Source organism: Neoarius graeffei, chromosome 16 (genome assembly GCF_027579695.1).
Source record: "Neoarius graeffei isolate fNeoGra1 chromosome 16, fNeoGra1.pri, whole genome shotgun sequence".
NCBI lineage: Eukaryota > Metazoa > Chordata > Actinopteri > Siluriformes > Ariidae > Neoarius > Neoarius graeffei.
This window is the reverse complement of record NC_083584.1, coordinates 59,999,539-60,022,140: the sequence shown is the minus strand read 5'-3', so window position 1 is coordinate 60,022,140 and position 22,602 is coordinate 59,999,539. Positions and strand designations below refer to the sequence as shown.

The 22,602-nt window shown below is 44.4% G+C and overlaps 1 protein-coding gene across 1 annotated transcript in view; it reads right to left on the bottom strand.

The window, feature by feature from the left end:
- Positions 1–352: 352 nt before the first annotated feature.
- masp1 (MBL associated serine protease 1) overlaps positions 353–22,602 on the bottom strand; it is a 37,772-nt gene continuing 15,522 nt past the window's right edge. Inside the window, exons 4-12 of the mRNA XM_060942178.1 lie at positions 22,078–22,209; positions 18,880–19,076; positions 8,760–8,907; positions 8,536–8,654; positions 8,144–8,222; positions 4,633–4,752; positions 2,521–2,592; positions 1,400–1,468; positions 353–1,230 (exon numbers count right to left, since the gene is read on the bottom strand). Of these exons, the coding sequence (XP_060798161.1) occupies positions 353–1,230; positions 1,400–1,468; positions 2,521–2,592; positions 4,633–4,752; positions 8,144–8,222; positions 8,536–8,654; positions 8,760–8,907; positions 18,880–19,076; positions 22,078–22,209 (1,814 nt within the window). The remainder of the gene's footprint in view (positions 1,231–1,399; positions 1,469–2,520; positions 2,593–4,632; positions 4,753–8,143; positions 8,223–8,535; positions 8,655–8,759; positions 8,908–18,879; positions 19,077–22,077; positions 22,210–22,602) is intronic.

Here is a 22,602-nt window from a genome sequence, read left to right as displayed (position 1 = left end):
GAGGAATGTTTATTAATGTCCCCTTGTCATAAAGTGTCACCTTATGTTTTACTTGAATGCAAAATGTTTTTCCTATGCACTACAAAACCTTACATTTAATCGTACTGTTCTTTTTGTTAAATGCAAGTAAATTAGTCAGAAATTAAATTACATGGTTCATAGTTACACGTCCAAACAGTGCATGCTGACAGATTATAGATTAGTCATAAATAATGATCAAATGAAAATACGATATAGAGGCTGTTCAAAGAACACAAAGGAAGCCATATTTTAAAAGATGGAGTGAAAAATGAAGATATGCATTAAGACTGAAAGATGCAGAGGCAAAAACCCCACTGGATCCCTGTGTCTGTCACCACCAGCAGTCTGTGTCCATCGTTTTGTGCAGCCAGGTTGCATAGTTTGCCACTCGAGTGTACACCCCATACACCTGCTGACTACCGCATCCCTCTGGCCCGCCCCACGACACGAGACCCTGTACCACCCACTTTCCACTGTGGGGATCCTTTATCACAAATCCTCCCCCACTGTCCCCTAAACACGTATCGCGTCCTCCTTGATAGAACCCGGCACAGAACATGTTCTCTGTGATGTTGTAGTTTGCAGAACGCGAGGTGTAGCTGGCTTCACACTCCTCCTGCGAAACAACTGGCAATTTCACGTATTGCAGCACCTCAGACACAACACCAAGATCAAAGGTTATCCCATTGTACAAGGCAGAGGTATTAGGCATGTTGATCCCCCAACCAGCGACTACGCCTAGCGTGTTAGGCAAGGGTGTATGAGCTTGGCCTTTGACCCACGGTGGGGGCAAACAAACAGGCCTCACCAGATCATTCAGCACCACCTCTTGGCTGAGTTTGACCAGGGCAATGTCATTGTTGTAGTTGCGCAGGTCAAATTCTGGATGAAGGATAAGCAACTCGACAGAACGGTTGATGGCCAGCCTTTTATCCCGGACATCTGTGAGCCCCAGTGTAGCATGGACATGTGCAGGATCCACAGGAACAACTGACAGATCCCGGAGCTGTCGGCGAAGCACATGTGCAGCTGTGAGAACCCATGATGTGGACAGGAGAGCACCACTACCAAACCAGTGACCTGTTGGAACCCGAGACGTATCCTCCACAGACAGGAGAACCTGCCAGGGAAAAAGACCTGGAAATGCTGCGCGTCCACCCACAATCCGCTTTTGGAGGGATGGGAATGGCCGTGATTCCTCACCACATGCTTACACACAAATCAAACACACACAAACTTACAATAGTCATGAACCATTTCACATGGATTGACCTGAATGTATGAATACCAGCATACGGACAGTCTAAACATGGATGGACAAAGATAAAGTGTATAAAACTTCCAGGGTTTTGATTGTGAGTCACAGATTTTAACTTACCTGGTTGGGCTTTCGCTGTTGTAGTCGGCAACTGGAACTCGGAATCCGACTGTGTGGTATTCTCCAGATCTGTTACATCATCCAGAGCCATGGTTTTAGTCCAACCAGAAACCACAAAACTGAGACACCAATCTCCAGGTAAAAGACAGGGACTGTACTATACATCAGAAGTGCAATTAACTGTACTATACATCAGAGGTGCTAACATTGAGTCTTATTTATTGTAGCTGGATACAATGGAATTTAGTCAAAAATTGCAGTAGTAATGAGATAGTCAAAAAGAGAAAAAAGCTCTTTTACCTGTTTAGTTGTCATTTTGTCTTTTCAGCTTTCTATGCGCTATGCCTTTTACAGAGTTTTGTGGGTGTGGCGAAATGTAAATCAGTTGTCGCTTGACCTTGCTTGGTGAATTACAACATTTTGATTGGAATTGATCAAAATGCTGTATGTATATTCTGGTGGAAAGTTTATTTGTTCAGTTTGGCCAAGAAAACATTTACACACAACTTTACTAAATGCTTAATAAACAAGGAGTGTGAAGCGTATAAAAATTCAAAACAAAGAGAGAAAAACAATTTCACCAAAGAAAACCTGATTGTTTATTGCTGGATACACAGCTCCTTTTTTTCCTTCAGTTGTAAGAACAGTAAGAAACTAGGTCACTCGGTAGGGTTCCTATCTCTACCAAGCCACATACTCGAATTTGCATCAAAATCTAATCAATTGTTTCTTGGCCCATGGCTCACCTTTCCACCAAATTCCATTAAAATCGGTTCACTACTTTTTGAGTTATGTTGGGAAAAGGCAAACAAAGAAACGGATGCAAAAACATCACCTTGTCCAACACAGCTGGTGAGTTAGACAGTTAAACAAAATGTGACCAAAGAGTACACAGTACTGTCTTCTTGTTTTATATTCGCAGACAAGACAGAGGCTAATTGTGAATCCACCTAGACTTGCCGTGAAGTGAAAGTAACCATTACCACTAAATCACAGATATCAGCACCTCGGCTACATACCTACTGTACATCCACATATACTGAACACAAAAATCTAATCATTTAAACAAAAGAACAGTGTGCTGGGCAATAAACACATTCAAGGTGCATGAACAGGTTCACCTGGTCGGCATGTAGGTAGTGTGGCTCCATCCTTACTCATCCACACACCACTCCAATCACACGTATATGTTCCTACATAAAGCAACAAAGAGGACAATGTTTAACAGTTACATTGAAGATTTTCATCTATGCAGCAATCAATTCCAAATAAAGATTTAAAAAAAAAATTTACTGCACAAAATTCTTGGTCATACCCAAGCTTTCAACTCCTTCAGGAGCCTTCATCAGAGATGGGAAGTGACATCATTCCTTCGAGCATGCAGTGCACATGCCTGATAAAATATCCTAAAGACCTTACCCCTACAAGTGAATGCTGTGGCCCGGTGTATCTAATTAAATGTCAAGGAAGTGCCACGGAAGGGTGGCATGGTGGTGTAGTGGTTAGCACTATCGCCTCACAGCAAGAAGGTCCTGGGTTCAAGCCCAGTGGCCGACAAGGGCCTTTCTGTGTGGAGGTTGCATGTTCTCCCCATGTCTGCATGGGTTTCTTCTGGGTGCTCCGATTGCCCCCACAGTCCAAAGACATGCAGGTTAGGCTAACTGGTGGCTCTAAATTGACTGTAGGTGTGAATGAATGAATGAATGTTTATTAATGTGTCTTGCAACCACTTTAAGTCTCCCAGCCCACATGGGCTTATAAGACACCGAAACAAAAAAAACATTACATCAAATCAAATGAAACATAAGTAATTGATAAATCAAAATCCAACCAGAAATGATAATGATAGCAACACAGAAAGAGGGTATTACATAGGGTGGTGTTCAACACAAATAATGATATGACTTGTACATACACAAAATCAACTCAATGTAAAGTAAACCGGTAAACGTAACAGGAAAAGAGAAAAACCAAACCAAAACTACAAATAAAACAGGTCTATAATAAAATTCATTCTATTGAATCACTCATACTGTTTTTTTCCCTCTTATGAATAAATGTAATATTTGTGTTTTTCCCAAGCCTGCTGTAAATATGACGCAATTTCAAACACCCCCTCTGTAAATAACCAGTTAAGTTTAATTTCATCTCTTTTCCAGATAATATCAGGTCTCTTGCTGTACGTTTTATCAAAAAGTGCTTGACGTAAATCGTCATAGAATGGGCAGTAGAATATAAAATGAGCCTCATTTTATATTTCATGTAGGTCACATAACAAACAGATTCTGTCCCCTTCCGGAATGGCACGGTATCAGCCCATTTCAATACACAAAGGTAGTATCCCAGATTTAACCTGGGCACACAAAGACCTCTGGGACCTTGTAAGAGGTAAGGTAACATTTTTCTGGGGAAAATGTATCTTTCATCAGCACATAAGATCTCAGTTTCGGTTTCAGCCATAGTTCAGAGGACCAGTTTTGCTCATCTTGAGAGAACAGTACCTCTTTGATGAGTCTAATATCGCCTCTGAGCATATTCAAGAAGACATGTTCATGCTCTAAGTCACAAAATATTTTAAATAAATCTTTGTTCCAGTGTGAGTGTGAATGGTTGGTTGTCTCTATGTGTCAGCCCTGCGATGATCTGGTGACTTGTCCAGGGTGTACCCTGCCTCTTGCCCATAGTCAGCTGGGATAGACTCCAGCTTACCCAGTACAGGACAAGCGGTTATAGATAATGGATGGAAGTGCCATGGAACAGTGTAGTGCATCTTATGTTGGGGAAACTGAAAGGATGTTCAAAACAAGATGTATGGAGCATTGTAGACCGAGCTCTATGTCTTCTGAAGTCTCCCAACACATTCACAAACATTGTAAGGGACACAAATTTGATTTGGACAACATCAAGATATTGGATCAAGCTCTAGACTGGTTTAGATGGGGCGTGAAGGAGGCCATTCAGATTAGGACCTACAGACTGTCCCTAAACAAGGACAGGGGGAGGTATCAACTACCAGCAGTTTGGGATGATATTTTATTGGGCAGGCTCACTGCATGCTTGAAGGAATGATGTCACTTCCCATCCCTAATGAAGACTCCTGAAGGAGTTGAAAGCTTGGGTATGTCCAAGAATTTTGTACAGTAAAAAGTTTTTATTTTTATATGGAATATTTAACAGAAGTGCTTTCAATGCTTGTTGATCATTTCAGTGACTAGTGAGGGTTAGAGCCATACTCTGTTCTCCAGGAGAGCTCTTACAGCTGTACAGGAGCCTGGATCCAAAGGTAGTACTGTTGCTGGAGTTAATATGCACCACATCGCCGAAAGATACATCTACAGGTCCACAGTCAATCACTAGAGAGAGAGAGAGAGAGAGAGAGAGAGAGTTTAGAACATAAACCATGATGGAAATCAATATTTTTTCTTTGAGAAGCACAATATAATGTGATGAGTTTGATGCTGAAGAGGAGGCTTTGAAGGATTAACACCAGACGAAAGATGTTAGTCTGCTAGTCAGTGTTTATAGCAAATGTGACCGAGAAAGACACCAGAATTTGAATTAGCATGATCATTTTGTCAAGAAGAAAGCTAATTAACTCATTTGGATCAGTTTTTACTGCTTAAATTGTTTCTTGAGATGATTAGCAGTATGTATTTGGATGGGATTTGGAATTAATCCATGGACAGAATTAAGCTGAACCAAAACCATACCGACTTCTGCTGCATCCATCTCTTCACCTGAAGCTTCTGTCCATGTCCATGAGAAGTGAAGTGCATCAGTTTACAGACTCCATATCTCCACTTACTGAAAGTAAATTTGACCCATTTCTATTTTATTGGCAGGAAAAATTTTATATGACAGAATTTTAGTGCTCGATGGAGCTGAGCGCCACAATATATACTGAGCAGGAGAGAGGAGATAGAGCCATCCATCAAAAGATTGTTGGGTAAAATCCTTGTGCTGGAGATGAAGTTGTGCAGTGGAGTTAGTCGTGAAATCGGACACGGCAGTAGTGTCGTGTAGACGCTGAAGACAAGCCGAGAAAATCAACTGAAGTGAGCGAGTAACCTGATTCTGAATACAAGGAACTTTCCCCACATGAATATCAGCTCTGAATATCTAAAAACATTTTTTGGACTAAAAACTCTCCAGTAACATTTATTAGATGAACTCTTTTCAAATTTTGTGTGTTCTCACTTCTGGTTAAATAACAGACCAGACTTGAATTGTGTTCAGCATTGGAGTTTACTGTTCTACAAATGTACTCGTAAGGGAAAAAAAAAAAAAAAAACATCTTAAACTACAAAAGGCGGCTCCTTTGAGATTCCTTCTCTGGCTCGCAGTGGAGAGAAATGAAGGACAGTCAGGATGAGAGAAAGAGGGAGGGGGAAGAAAGAGATACAGTGGATATAAAACATGTACACACCCCATTAAAATGATGTTTTTCTGATGTAAAAAAAAAAAAATTATATATATATGAATGAGACCACGATAAATAATTTCAAAACTTTTCCCACCTTTAATGTGACCTATAACCTGTGTAATTCAACTGAAAAACAAACAAATCTGTTACTGGGGAAAAACAAAAAATAAAAAACGTACAATAAGCTGGTTGCATAAGTGTGCACACCCTTAAACTAATACTTTGTTGAAGCACCTTTTGATTTAATTACAGCATTCGGTCTTTTTGGGTTGGAGTCGATCAGCCTGACACGTCTAGACTTGGCAATATTTGCCCACTCTTCCTTGCAAAAGCGCTCCAAATCTGTCAGATTGCGAGGGCGTCTCTTGTGCACAGCCCTCTTCAGGTCACCCCACAGATTTTCACTTGGGTTTAGGTCTGGGCTCTGGCTGGGCTGTTCCAAAACTTTTTTGGGGTCACTGTCGTGCTGAAAGATGAAATTCATCTTCAGCTTTCTAGCAGACACCTGAAGGATTTAGGCCAAAATTGACTGGTATTTAGAACTGTTCATAATTCCCTCCAGCTTGACTAAAGCCCCTGTTCCAGCTGAAGAAAAACAAGCCCAAAACATGATGCTGCCACTACCATGCTTCACCATGGGTGTGGTGTTATTTTGGTGATGCACAGTGTTGTTTTTGCGCCAAACATACCTTTTGGAATTGTGGCCAAAAAGTTCAACCTTGGTTTCATCAGACCATAACACATTTTCCCACATGCTTTTGGGAGAGTTGATGGTTTTGGTTTTTGTTGCAAAATTTAGCCGGGCCTGGATGTTTTTCTTTGTAAGAAAAGGCTTCCGTCTTGTGACCCTACCTCATAGTCCAGACATATGGAGAATACGGGAGATTGTTGTCACATGTAGTACACAACCAGTACTTACCAGAAATTCCTGCAGCTCCTTCAGTGTTGCTGTCGGCCTCTCGGCAGCCTCCCTGACCAGTTTTCGTCTTGTCTTTTCATCAGTTTTGGAGGGACGTCCAGTTCTCGGTAATGTCACTGCTGTCCCATGTTTTCTCCACTTCTTGATGTCTGTCTTCACTGTGCTCCATGGTATATCTAATGCCGTGGAAATGTTTTTGTCCCCTTCTCCTGACTGATACCTTTCAACAATGAGATCCCTTTGATGTTTTGTAAGCTCTCTGTGAACCCTGGCTTTTGCTGGAGGATGCAACTGAGTGAACGTCAGGAAAATCCTCCTCGGACAGCTGAACTTTATTTGGGGTTAATCAGAGCCATTTTAATTGATGGCAGGTGTGAACCCAAAAAGACTGAATGCTGTAATTAAATCAAAAGGGGCTTCAACAAAGTATTAGTTTAAGGGTGTGCACACTTATGCAACCAGCTTATTGTATGTTTATTTTTTATGTTTTCCCCCTAACAGATTTGTTTGTTTTTCAATTGAATTGTACAGGTTACACTTTTTATATCCACTGTAAGAAGTGTGGAGTAAAATTTAATTTTTAGACAATTTTTATGACTTTAGTGATCTTTGGAATGGTAAGCTTCAGAGACACTGTGGAGAGGAAAAATATACTTTTTTAGAGTATCTGTGCCTCTCAGATCCTTAGAAGATCAGACACTGTGTCCCATGTTTATATAAGATGAAGAATGTTGTTGTGTTCTATTTTCTAGGTTATTGTAAACGTGTGTATGTGTGAAGATAGCCAGGATAGCGGGGTAGTGATAGAGAGGATGCCAAGGCTGAACACCCTGAAATTGAGACGATATCTGATATGCAAGTTATGTTATTGTTATTTTGGCAAGTATAAACAGGGTCTGTGGAAATGGAGAATACTTCTCTGGGTGAAATTCTTTTATTTGGAAAAGTCCTTTTGCAAGCAGTACTTTAATAAATTCATATTTCTGTGTGTTTTTTTCCTGATAGCCTCGGGTTTGATTACATTTTTCCACCACAGAAGATAGTGAGAAAGACAACAGACATTTAAGACACGTCTTCAGTATAGCTGTTAAATCATCATCATCATCATCATCATCATCATCATCAAAACAGAGAAGAGCGCTTACACACTCTGTACAGACAACAAATACAATTTTGAAATATTAAATGAGCTAAAAAAAGACATTGATATTAAGACATTTTGTGAACATTAGTGTGTGAATGAATCAGCAATTGTTTTCCATAAGATCAGATTATAAATATCAAGGAAGGTGGAGTAGCTTGTATTGGTCATTTGAAATGCAAGAACTTTATTTCATGGGCATTTGATCATGGGAATGGTTTTTCTTGGCCACGAAAAATATACAATACTACAGTTGCTTACTTCTACAGAGAGGTATGTGGCTGCTCCAGTTTCCATCTGCCTGGCACTCGATCTGGTAATGCTCAAACTTCTCTCTATCCTGAAAAACAGTAAGAATATGAGCAAGTCAGTCTGGTGTTGCATGTGCACTCCAGTGTAAAACATGTTGAAATGTTTATGATGTGTTTAGCGAATATGCTGCTAGCTCATCAGTAGGTACTGGGAGACGAAACACTAGAAAAAAAAAAAACGACTAAAGCACTGCTGCATCACTTTCTTTAGATCGAAATGACGCGAGGGTTCAATCCCACTGCATCACTATCAGCAGGGAGTCAAATGACATTGTGGGTAATGTAAGAGGTTTAAACTAAAGATGAAGGTGTATGTTTGGCTTTAAAACCAATCTATATCACCTTTTGCAAAAAGTAGCCAGGGTCACAGGTCACTGTGATGTGTTCTTTGAAAAAGTACTTCAACTGTAGTGGCTCCAAATGACCATTAGGTGGCGGCATAGGAACAGCACACTCACTGCCTACCAAAACAAACAAACAAACAAACAAACAAGAATTTACACTTATGGTTTAATTTAAAACCATTTTCTGTTAGTTCCTGCAGTCATACAGTCAAGTGCTTTTACCTGTAGAAGTGAAGGTGAGCTTCCAGCCCAAATTCTCTCCTGAGATATCACTATGAAAAAAGATCCTCACAATGCTACTTCCTGTCTGGATGCTGCCAGGTGATTTGTCTCCACAGAATGGGCCAAACACTCTCTCTCCTGCCTGAATCTACAAAAACAGAATATAATCATCATCAATACCATCGGTGTCATCAATTTCATCAACAGCAGGATCATTATTTTTATCTTTTCCCAAAATTATGTATGCCTGCACATTGGTGCCATCTATGGACGGCATTGCATCACTGACTCCACAAACTAGTTGGGATTTCCAAGATCCTACTCGGAAATGTCAATTGGAACACCCCCTGAAGTTGGATTTCCAACTGGGAAAGTCAGAGGAACCTCACCAACCCTGACTTCAAAAATCAAGATGGCTGCTCCACACATCAACAGTGTGAAAGCTGTAGTAATAAACTGTTTATTGTTTTATTTGTGTCTCATTAAATCAGTTGTGCACACAGTACTGTCCAGTTTCTATCTGTGGACATGTTGCTATGGTGATTGTATGTGCAATATACCGTGTTATCAACTGGTATTACTAACAAAGGCTAACCTAGTGAGAACTATGCTCATTTCTGGTATTGGTTTTCTGAGTATTTGTGGAGTATTTAATAGTTGCAAAACAAAAGTCACATGATATTCCTTTCAACCTCAAATCAGTTCAGATCCATATGTAATATACAGTGGTGCTTGAAAGTTTGTGAACCCTTTAGAATTTTCTGTATTTCTGCATAAATATGACCTAAAACATCATCAGATTTTCACACAAGTCCTAAAAGTAGATAAAGAGAACCCAGTTAAACAAATGAGACAAAAATTATTATACTTGGTCATTTATTTATTGAGGAAAATGATCCAATATTACATATGTGTGAGTGGCAAAAGTATGTGAACCTTTGCTTTCAGTCTCTGGTGTGAACCCCTTGTGCAGCAATAACTGCAGCTAAACGTTTCCGTTAACTGTTGATCAGTCCTGCACACCGGCTTGGAGGAATTTTAGCCCATTCCTCCATACAGAACAGCTTCAACTCTGGGATGTTGGTGGGTTTCCTCACATGAACTGCTCGCTTCAGGTCCTTCCACAACATTTCGATTGGATTAAGGTCAGGACTTTGACTTGGCCATTCCAAAACATTAACTTTATTCTTCTTTAACCATTCTTTGGTAGAACGACTTGTGTGCTTAGGATTGTTGTCTTGCTGCATGACCCACCTTCTCTTGAGATTCAGTTCATGGACAGATGTCCTGACATTTTCCTTTAGAATTCACTGGTATAATTCAGAATTCATTGTTCTATCAATGATGGCAAGCTGTCCTGGCCCAGATGCAGCAAAACAGGTCCAAACCATGATACTACCACCACCATGTTTCACAGATGGGATAAGGTTCTTATGCTGGAATGCAGTGTTTTCCTTTCTCCAAACATAACGCTTCTCATTTAAACCAAAAAGTTCTATTTTGGTCTCATCCGTCCACAAAACGTTTTTCCAATAGCCTTCTGGCTTGTCCACATGATCTTTAGCAAACTGCAGATGAGCAGCAATGTTCTTTTTGGAGAGCAGTGGTTTTCTCCTTGCAACCCTGCCATGCACACCATTGTTGTTCAGTGTTCTCCTGATGGTGAACTCATGAACATTAACATTAGTCAATGTGAGAGAGGCCTTCAGTTGCTTAGAAGTTACCCTGGGGTCCTTTGTGACCTCGCCGACTATTACATGCCTTGCTCTTGGAGTGATCTTTGTTGGTCGACCACTCCTGGGGAGGGTAACAATGGTCTTGAATTTCCTCCATTTGTACACAATCTGTCTGACCGTGGATTGGTGGAGTCCAAACTCTTTAGAGATGGTTTTGTAACCTTTTCCAACCTGATGAGCATCAACAACGCTTTGTCTGAGGTCCTCAGAAATCTCCTTTGTTCGTGCCATGATACACTTCCACAAACATGTGTTGTGAAGATCAGACTTTGATAGATCCCTGTTCTTTAAATAAAACAGGGTGCCCACTCACACCTGATTGTCATCCCATTGATTGGAAACACCTGACTCTAATTTCACCTTCAAATTAACTGCTAATCCTAGAGGTTCACATACTTTTGCCACTCACAGATATGTAACATTGGATCATTTTCCTCAATAAATAAATGACCAAGTATAATATTTTTGTCTCATTTGTTTAACTGGGTTCTCTTTATCTACTTTTAGGACTTGTGTGAAAATCTGATGATGTTTTAGGTCATATTTATGCAGAAATATAGAAAATTCTAAAGGGTTCACAAACTTTCAAGCACCACTGTAGGTATTAACTCCTGAGTCTGAACCACAGGCTGGAGATCAGTCGAGTGTTCAGTCTCTACGTAATAACATAAATGAGGCGGAATTTGGGAATATCCCAAACCCTGCCAAGCAAGTGAAGACAGATGCCGTAACAGGTTCAACAAGATGCTTAAGGATTGGATGATCATTTATTTAACTCTCATACAGATTTTTTGCCCACCCAACATTGAAACCAAATCAGTGGCCATGCTAATTAAAGTCAAAGCCCCTCTTGTGCCAGGATCTGGTCTTCCCAGGCAGTCTCCTGTCTCTGTACTAACCAGGCACTTAATGCATTGGGTGGTGCCAATCTCTGTTTCTATAGCCCTTGGCCTCTCACCTATTACACAGATGTGGTTACAGTGGGGGGCAGGTTCTCTAGTAACCGCAAGAGTTTGACTCCCTACTCATATCTGTATTGTAGCACCTCACGAGATGGCAGTACCGTAGGTACCATTTTTATGATGGCCTTTGGTATGAACTCATGATCTCCTGGTCTAGAGGCAGACACACTAACCACTAGGCCAACTCATGGTACAGCCATGTTCATAGAAGAGATGTATTCAGAGTCAGATCAAGCCACATCCTAAATACTTGTAAAATAACAGCTTCTTTCTGTCACTGAAACCTAAATACTGCTCAGTGTGATGTTTTTTCAGATCTATCAGCTGAGCTTCTGAATCCAAATGAGCCATCTCTGTTGGAGAAGTCTTATTGCATTTCATATCTGACCACATACATGATATACACCACTGATCTAAATACAGTACAGTGAGGAAGCAGTCATATTTCATAATATATACATGACAGAGACACATTGCACACATTCTAGATATTTTTGGGCATTCAAAGGGCTCTCCATGTAGAAATCTTTCTTTTCTTTATCTTATTTGAACATCACAGAGGAAAGAAGGGGTTACAGAAACTTGCCAGAATCCTAACTCTAGGATAACTCAAGACAGAATGCTTTATTTATTTATAGCACAATATTAACCTGTTGCTAGCATCAATGAGAATAAAGCCATTAAATGTATATTATTAACAGTGTTGAATTCTTGAAATTGATTGGTCAGATTTTGCTGATTAATGTTCTATGAGCGGGGTGGCACAGTGGTGTAGTGTTTAGCAATGTTGCCTCACAGCAAGAAGGTCCTGGGTTCAAGCCCAGCGGCCGATGAGGGCCTTTCTGTGTGGAGTTTGCATGTTCTCCCCATGTCTGCGTGGGTTTCCCCCACAGTCCAAAGACATGCAGGTTAGGTTAACTGGTGGCTCTAAAGTGAGTGTGAATAGTTGTTTGTGTCCATGTGTCAGCCCTGTGATGACCTCGCAACTTTTCCAGGGTGTACCCTGCTTTTCACCCATAGTCAGCTGGAATAGGCTCCAGCTTGCCTGTGACCCTGTACAGGATAAGCGGCTACAGATAATGGATGAATGTTCTATGAGAGCACCTTGGACAGTAGTTCTAGCTATAATCAAATTATAGCGTGGGGCGTGGCCAAGCGGCGGTCTGTGACCGGAGGGCGGAGTCAGGGAAGGTAAGTGGCAGAATCACTGCACCTGATGTCAATTAACCTGTGCTTGTGTGTCTTCCCCAGTGACTGCGCCCTATATAAGGAGGGAGAGAGCGGAGGAAGGGGGCTCTCTCCCCAACCAGATGACTGGTGTGTGTGTGTGTGTGTGTGTGTGTGTGTCTAAGTGTCTGGGAGAGTGTAAACGCTGAAAAGTGTGACAAAAAAGAGTTTTTGGAAACTCAGTTCTGGCCTGCCGTCCTTCTGTGCTCCACCCACCCGCTCAAAGTTTTACAGTGGTGCTGAAACCCGGGACAGAGCACAGAGGAGAACAGCCCCATGGAGTCCTCCCCCTTTCTCAGACCTGATCCACGCCCTCGCCACGGCCCAACAGAGCCAGCACCAGGCACTGGTTGCCCTCTGAAAGGAGCAAGAGCAACGGTTCGAGGCCCTGGTACTGGTGCAACAGGAAGATCGTCAGGCGTTCCGGCACCTCCTTGCGTCGGTGGGGTCCACCGCCTCCACCGCCGTGGGCCCACCACACCTCACCCTAACAAAGATGGGCCCGCATGACATCCCCGAGGCCTTCCTCATGCTATTCAAACAAGCAGCAGAGGCCTGGGGCTGGCCAGTGGAGCAGCACGCAGCGCGCCTCCTCCCCCTGCTAACGGGCGAGGCGCAGCTGGCCACGCTACAGCTCCCCACCAACGATGGTCTATGTAGACCTGCGCCGGGCTGTCCTCCAGCGTGTGGGGTGTACTCCCGAACAACAATGCCAGCGCTTCCACACTCTATGCCTAGAGGAGGTTGGCCGGCCATTCGCGTTTGGCCAGCAACTCCGGGACGCCTGCCGGCAGTGGCTGAGGGCTGACAACCGCGACGCCGAGGGAATCATCGATCTGGTGGTACTGGAGCAGTTCATCATCCGACTTCCCAAAGGAACAGCGGAGTGGGTCCAGTGCCATCGCCTGGCATAGCTGGATCAGGCCATCGAGTTGGCGGAGGATCATTTGGCAGCTGTTCCCACAGCAGGATTGCAGATCTCCTCTTCTCCTCTCTCTCTCCCTCCCCTTCTGTGTCTCATCCTCGCCCCGTTCCCCCACCGCGGAGGCGGGGGCTGGCTCCACCCCAGCCAGCCCGCCGCACCCGTGGTGCCCTCCCATTTCCTGCTTCTGTGTCTGTCTCTCTCCCCCCTCAGGTGAGTGAGCCCCACCCAGAGCGCCGGTGCAGAGAGAAAGCCCGGGTCGGTTTGCTGGCGCTGTGGGGAGCCGGGGCACCTCCAGCATCAGTGCTCAGCATTGGAGGTGGGCGCGGTGGTCCGGATCCCCGATGCGCCAGGAACCGCCCTCGATCAGGCCAGAGCATATCGCATACCGGTGAGCGTCCAAGGGGATACGTATCAGGCTTTGGTGGACTCTGGCTGTAATCAGATCTCAACCCACCAAAGCTTGGTGCAAGATGAGGCATTGGGGGGAGCACAATTGGTGAAGGTGTTGTGTGTGCACGGGGATGTTCACAACTACCCTTTAGTGTCGGTCCACATTCTATTTTGAGGGGAGAAATTTAGTGTAAAGGCGGCGGTTAATCCTCGCCTTACCCACTCGATAATTTTGGGGACTGATTGGCCGGGATTTCGGGAATTAATGACTCATTTAGTGAAGAGTGGGTCCTGCCGTAGTTTAACAGGGGGAGGTCCCAGTGTGGCATTGGTGGGAGCAGCTATCACAGAGCCATCTACGTCATCTCTGCGTCAGAGTGAGGAGCAGCAGGCTCCTCCTCCCTCTCTCGGGGAATCCCTCGCGGATTTCCCGTTAGAGCAATCACCAGACGAGACTCTGCGGCATGCATTTGACCAAGCGAGAGTAATCGATGGTCATACACTCCAGCCAAATGCCACCCTGTCCTTCCCCTATTTCTCCATTATGAGGGATAGATTATACCGAGTGACGCAGGACACTCAGACTAAGGGCCCTGTCACACTATAGCGTTTTGTTCGACGTTTGGTTGCGTTTTTAAAAATTTGAGAAACGCCGGGGAACGTCGACGTTCTTCAAATTAAGTTTCTAGGTCAACGATGTTGTAACGTTCTTGTAACGCTTGGGTAACGCTCAGCCAACGTTCCCTCAGTGTCAGGCGACGTTTGTGGTCCAAAATAGCAGCAAAACCTAGCGTTCTCATAGCGTCCACAGCGCTTTGATAGCGTTATCATAGCATTTGGGTAGCGTCTGCCTTGCGTCCAGGTAATGTTCTGGACGTTACACAGACGCTGGAAAAATTCAGAACGCTGACAGACGTTAGAAAGATGTTGAAAGAGCGTTACATGAGCGTTAAGAACGCTCGGCGAACGCTGACGAACGCTGAAAAACGTTGGCGACACGCTGGACAGACGTTCGATGGACGTTACACAGGCGTTAGGCAAGCGTTACCCAAGCGCTAGGCACGCGCTGGACACTCGACCCTGATGGGTCGGCGTCCGCCTAGCGTCCAGGGAACGTCCTGACTTTCGAGTAACGTTCGAGTAACGCCCGCAAACTTTCGTGTAACGTTCCTCTAACGTGTAAGTAGCGTTTTGATAGAACGTCCTGAATTTTTGTGCACACCCAAAACTATTTTTCACCCTCAGCGTTCGCCGACGTCCCTCGACGTTCCCCAACGTTTGCCGACGCTCGTCTAACTTTCTTGTAACTTTTTTCTAACGTTCTCGACGTTCCTCTGCGTTTCGCAACACGTTACTCGAATGCTGGTGAGAACGTCGTAGTGTGACAGGGCCCTATGGAGACGGTCTCACAACTTTTGATCCCAAAGAGCCGCCGGGAATTGGTATTCCAGGCTGCTCACTTTAATCCCATGGCTGGACACTTGGGGCAGGATAAGACACTAGCCCAAATAATGGCCCGGTTCTATTGGCCAGGGATTCGCGGCAATGTCCGTAGGTGGTGTACGGAATGCCGCGAATGCCAGTTAGTAAATCCAGCGGCCATTCCAAAAGCGCCTTTGCGCCCTCTACCATTAATCAAGACCCCGTTCGAAAGAATTGGGATGGATCTCGTCGGGCCATTAGATCGGTCAACACGAGGGTATCGCTTTATTTTAGTTCTGGTGGACTATGCAACGCGATACCCGGAAGCAGTGCCTCTTCGCAATATCTCAGCATGCAGTATTGTGGAGGCGCTCTTCCACGTTATCTCCCAAGTCAGAATCCCCAAAGAGATTCTGACTGATCAAGGCACTTCATTTATGTCACACATGCTGAGCGAACTGTATGGGCTACTGGGAATTAAGCCGAGCCGCACCAGCGTTTATCACCCACAAATGGATGGTTTAGTCGAACGGTTCAATCGCACCCTCAAGAACATAATTAAAAAGTTTGTACACGAGGATGCACGCAATTGGGATAAGTGGCTCAAACCCCTGTTATTTGCAGTGCGAGAGGTCCCACAAGCCTCCACGGGGTTCTCCCTGTTCTAATTATTATATGGGCATAAGCCGTGCGGCATCCTAGATGTACTGCAGGAAAATTGGGAGGAGGGACCTTCACCAAGCAAAAATGAAATCCAATATGTTATTGACCTGCACGCAAAACTCCACACACTCACACACCTAACCCAGGAGAATTTGCAGCAGGCCCAAGAACGGCAAATCCGCCTGTGCGACAGGGGTACGTGCCTTAGGGAGTTCGCACCGGGAGATAAAGTACTCATACTGTTGCCCACGTCGAGCTCCAAATTGATCGCCAAGTGGCAAGGACCCTTTGAGGTCACACAGTGAGTCGGGGACGTTGACTATGAGGTGAGGCGAACAGACAGGCGTGGGGCACTACAGATTTACCATCTCAATCTGCTCAAACTCTGGAACGAGGAGGTCCCTGTGGCATTGGTGTCGGTGGTTCCGGAGAAGGCGGAGCTGGGGCCGGAGGTTCAAAAAGGTACATTGACATCGCTTACCTCTCTGGTCCCCTGTGGAGACCACCTCTCCCCGACCCAACTCACGGAGGTTGCCCAGTTGCAGACCGAATTTTCGGACATGTTCTCGCCCCTGCCCGGCCGCACCTGCCTCATAGAACACCACATTGAGACGCCCCCGGGGGTGGTAGTGCGCAGCCACCCTTACAGGCTACCCGAACACAAGAAAAGGTGGTTCGGGAAGAACTCAAGGCCATGCTCGAAATGGGCATCATCGAGGAGTCCCACAGTGACTGGAGCAGCCCAGTGGTCTTGGTTCCCAAGGCCGATGGGTTGGTCCGGTTCTGTGTGGACTATAGAAAAGTCAACACGGTGTCTAAATTCGATGCGTACCCAATGCTTCGTATTGACGAGTTGCTGGATCGACTAGACACGGCTCACTTTTATTTGACACTGGATTTGACAAAGGGTTATTGGCAGATCCCCTTGACTCCACTATCCTGAGCAAAAACAGCCTTTTCCACACCGTTTGGCTTACACCAATTTGTCACACTTCCTTTTGGGCTTTTTGGGGCGCCCGCTACGTTCTAGCGGCTTATGGACAGGGTCCTCCGCCCCCAAGCCACCTACGCGGCCGCATACTTAGACGACATAATAATCTATAGTAATGACTGGCCGCGGCATCTGCAACACCTGAGAGCCGTCCTTGGGTCGCTGAGGTGAGTGGGTCTCACAGCCAACCTGAAGAAGTGTGCGATTGGGCGGGTGGAAGTATGGTATCTGGGCTTCCACTTGGGCATTCAGCAGGTTCGTCCCCAAATTAATAAGACAGCAGTGATTGCGGCCTGCCCGAGGCCCAAGACCAAAAAGGAGGTGAGACAGTTCCTGGGGCTGGCTGGCTACTATCGTAGGTTTATACCTAATTATTCGGATGTCACCAGCCCGCTCACTGATCTCACTAAAAAGGTGGTCCAGTGGACGGAGCAATGCCAGCAGGCTTTCTCTGAGGTGAAGGCTGCACTGTGTGGGGGGCCACTGTTACACTCCCCTGACTTTTCTCTCCCCTTTATGTTGCAGACGGATGCGTCAGACAGAGGACTGGGGGCTGTTTTGTCCCAGGAGGTGGAGGGGGAGGATCGCCCCGTGCTGTACATCAGCAGGAAGCTGTCAGTGCATGAGGGGCGCTACAGCACAATAGAGAAGGGGTGCCTAGCCATCAAGTGGGTGGTCCTCGCCCTCCACTACTACCTGCTGGGACGCCCTTTCACCCTCTGTTTGGACAACGTGCCCCTCCAGTGGCTCCAATGCATGAAGGATGCCAACGCGCGGATCACCCGTTGGTATCTGGCACTCCAGCCCTTTAATTTCAAGGTGATCCACAGGCCGAAGGTGCAGATGGTCATGGCGGACTTCCTCTCCCGTCGGGGGGGGGGGGGGGGGGGGGGGGGAGTCGGCTGCAGGCCGGACGGTGGGGGTATGTGACAGCGGGGGCATGGCCAAGCATCCGGCTGTGACCAGAGGGCGGAGTCAGGGAAGGTAAGTGGCAGAATCACTGCACCTGATGTCAATTAACCTGTGTTTGTGTGCCTTCCCCAGTGACCGCACCCTATATAAGGAGGGAGAGAGTGGAGGAAGGGGGCTCTCTCCCCAACCAGACGACTGATGTGTGTGTGCGCATGTCTGAGTGTCTGGGAGAGTGCAAACGCTGAAAAGTGTGACAATAAAGAGTTTTTGGAAACTCAGTTCTGGCCTGCCGCACTTCTGTGCTCCACCCACCCGCTCAAAGTTTTACAATATTGTATTAGTTGTAGATGTGGATCCTAACAATGATGTACAGCTAATAATAAGTGTTTAAAAAAGTGTAATTGTTGACATGGGGAAGCTTGCTGTAAGGAAATGTTTCTTTAATGTTTAATTATTTTCCTATTGTGGTCTCCCAGAGGGCCACCATAAGGTGTACCTCTCTCCTAGAGGACCACCACAAGGGATACAACCTGGGACACCGCCATCCTCACAGATCTTGGTGCCATGGATAAACAGGATCCAGGCCAAGACTGGGAATAGGAACTCACACCCTTTCCTGATCTCACATGAATGATGTGTGATTATTTTCCTATAACCTCTCACCCCCTAGTGTTTCATTCCTTAAATGGCAGTTTTGAGAATAACTGGAGTCATCACGTCGTCATTATCATGGCAACAAAATGGCACCACCCCAAGCCATTATATTGACTGTTTCTTGGCTCTATACCAAACGCAACTGTGTACCAGAGCTAAAACAGCAGAGAACTGAGTCTTGCTGCGAAACCGTTTAGACACGCCTTGTGATTGTAAATACTTTTGAAAAGTCACTCACCTTGATGTGGTCATAGGGGCAGGTGATATCAGGGTGATCTTCTACATCAAAGGTCTCATCGAAATCCAGAGTGACTGAGAAACCTTTCTCCAGATTGATTCGGTAGAGACATTCCGAGTTTTTAGGGTACGGCTTGGGAAAATCTGGACTGGTGATCAGTCCAGAACCTTCGGTGTACACGCTGTCACTACATTCCACTGAACACACACACACACAAGATTATAACATGACTTTGACTGGTGTGTGGTTGTCAGTGGCTGGTTTCAGAAACTGCTGATCTCCTGGAGTTTTCATGGAAAACAGACTGGTTCAAACTGACACTAAGGCTATAGGAACTCAAATACTTTGCATTCTCTACAAGCATAGTGAAAAAGAAAAAGCATCCCAGAATGCACAATAAGGCTGAACCTTAAGGCAGAGGGGCTACAACAGTAGAAGACCACAACAAGTGCCAGTCCTGTCAGTCAAGAACAGGAATCTGAGACTACAGTGAGAACAGACTAATCGAAACACAATAGTAAATCACCATGTTGAGAAATCTTTCCTCTTGCTTGGACACAAATGGAGCACAAACAAAGCATAAGAATGTGTCTGAGCTATTGTGGACATACCAATGTTCTGGGGTCACACCCAGAGGCTTGGCCTATTATTTCGTGTGGCATGGTCTGCTGTGCCATGGTGACTCATGCTTCTGGGGCAGCAGGTTTGGTTTGACAGGTCAATTCTTCCAGAATCAAGAATAGCTACAACACCCTGGTTGCTAAGTCTGCCAGATGTGCTATAGTGTCTTACACAGCAGCGGTAACAGTTGCTAGACTTGCACCAGTGCATCATGGTTCAAAGCGATTGTCTCCGCGCTGTCCATGAACCACTTTGGACAGTGATCTCTCTGTCTGTGCACAAACAGATCAGCTTCTGTTCTTCTATAGGCATTCCTGTACACAGGACTGAAGCAGTTCTGGTTAAGCTGGTTGGCCATATTTGCAAGCAAATTAATGTTTGAGATTCTCTTATTGGGGCGGCACAGTGGTGTAGTAGTTAGCACTGTCGTCTCACAGCAAGAAGGTTCTGCGTTCGAGCCTAATGGATGACAGGGGCCTTTCTGTGTGGAGTTTGCATGTTCTCCCTGTGCCTGTGTGGGTTTCCTCCAGGTGCTCTGGTTTCCCCCACAGTCCAAAGACATGCAGGTTAGGTTAATTGGTGGCTCTAAATTGACTGTAGGTGTGAGTGTAAATGGTTGTTTGTCTCTATGTGTCAGCCCTGTGATGATCTGGTGACTTGTCCAGGGTGTACCCCACCTTTTGCCCATAGTCAGCTGGGATAGGCTCCAGCTTGCCCATGACCCTGCACAGGATAAGTGGTTACAGATAATGGATGGATGGATGGATTTCCTTATTGTTATATTTTATTGTCTGTAGCATTTATAGTGATAATTCAGATAATTAGCAAGGTGCGAAAGACGGTCTACCAGCAATTGTAAGCTGGTCAGACCAAGCTTTGGGTTTTTCCGTTTATTCTCTATCAGAAAGCACTGGCCCTATAGCTAGACAGCCCTTAAGACAGAAGTTTTGCATCTTCGTATGTCCAGAGGTTATCCTTAGGGCCATGGTTATGAGGTGACAACTTTGATTTTGGCCCTTGACAAGGAGACGAACACACAGGAACACTTCACTAGTTGCAAGAAGAGAACAGAGCTACAGCGAATGTGTATTATACCCATCTAAGTGATTCTAATTTGGAATCAGTTTATATTTACTCAGAAATGACATTTCTTTGGCAAAAGGCTCAACCCTGAATCACAAGATTCCCCTTCTTGCTCCTGCTCCAGTGCTAATAGGGTGACTGAGGTTCACAGGCATTTCTCAGATTTCCCTGGCAGCTTGAATGTAAATATTTGTCACTTATCTTTCAGATATGATCAGCGTGACTGGGCCAAAGTGTGGACATAAAACAGACGCGCAATCAACCCCCACACAAACACACACATACATTTAGAAATATTTCTATCACTCATTCTACCACACGTGCTTTCCTAAAGCTGACCTTGTTTAGGAATTTAGGAATTTCCAACCACTAATCCCATTTTATATGTATTATTTGGACCTTTGAGTCTGTAACAATAAAGTGTATATTGAACCAAAGTCTCTCTCTCTCTCTCTCTCTCTCTCTCCAAGTTCACAGCTAGCTAATCCCTCAGATTTAAATCAAACCATTGTACATTCCTTCAGATATACATTTAAAATAACTGAAATAATGAAAAGCTGTGACCTGTATACATGTGTCAGTTTGAAATACTCAATCATCTAAATCACTCAAGTAATAAGAAAAGGGTAAACAAGTTCAAACAGCATCACACACCCTGTTATTTTGTGTGGGAGCAACTAGATCTCATGTCTTCTTAATCTTAAATGTCAGCAGGGTCAAACTAAGCCAACTAACATTTCTGAAAGTATTTGCGTTCAACACATACAGGATTTGTTCTTCCAAAGCCAAACATAAACATTTCAATTTTTGGTAATAATATCCAGGAAAGAAAGAAGGATATATATATATATATATATATATATATATATATATATATATATATATATATATATATATATATATAAAACCTGCAAAATTCTAAGCCATTGACAAAGATGTTGGTATTCAGTGGCAAATTGTTTAAGGTGTTCTGAATGAATGTACAATCACTCACCACTGGAGCTATACTTTATATCAGTTTGGATTTTTCAGTGAACCTGTACCTGGTGTAGCCTTAGATTCCTCCTCTTTCAGAACTCAATGAGTTTTTCTGCTCTTACTGCCTATCTGCCTCAAGGTTTGGCATGTTGTGCATTTGGAGATTCTTTTCTGTTCACCACAGTTGTAAAGAGAGATTATTTGAGTTATCGTAGCCTTCCTATGAACTCAAACCAGTTTCACCATTTTCCTCTGACCTCTCTCATTATTGAAGCCTCCAGAACCTCCACTCTCAGGGTGTTTTTGTTTTACGCACCATTCTGTATAAAATCTAGAGACTGTTAAGCTAAAAATACTCCTGCCAACGTCTTGAAGACCAAAGATACAGAAATCACATTTTTTCCTTGACCTTGACCTACTGCATGATTGGCTGATGTCTTATACACTGATTGCCTCTAAACCTTTGCACCACCATTTTTACTTCAGTTTAAAGGTGTTAATGAAAATCGTTTATACCTTTGCACGTTCTGTTGTCAGAATGAAGCTGGTGTCCATATCGACAGGAGCAGTAGAAGCCGCCAATATAGTTGTGACAAAAGTGATCACAGGCCCTGACTTCATCATTTTCATCTCTACACTCATCAATATCTGTGGACAGTCAGAAAAAGTGAACAACAAAGAAAGAATGTCATTAATTAATATATCATTAATAAAGCGGGGTGTAATTGCTCTTGTTGGCCAATCTGAGTTAAAAGTTTCTGTAATACTTCTAAAAGTTTCACTGATTTTCTTTGGAAGTGTCAGTAACTGCATTGAAAACGCAAGCTCGGAACAGCCTCCAAACATGGCTGCTCTGGACTACAACACCCAAGAGTCACAGCGCCCTCTGTCACCTGATTACTGATTGCATCTGTCTCTTGTTCCTCAGCAATCACCTCGCCTACTTAAACTCATCTCTCACACACATGTTGCAAAGTATCATTTAGTGTTTCTGTGCCTAACTTTACCGAGCCATTTACTTTCTGCCTGACTTCATGTGTT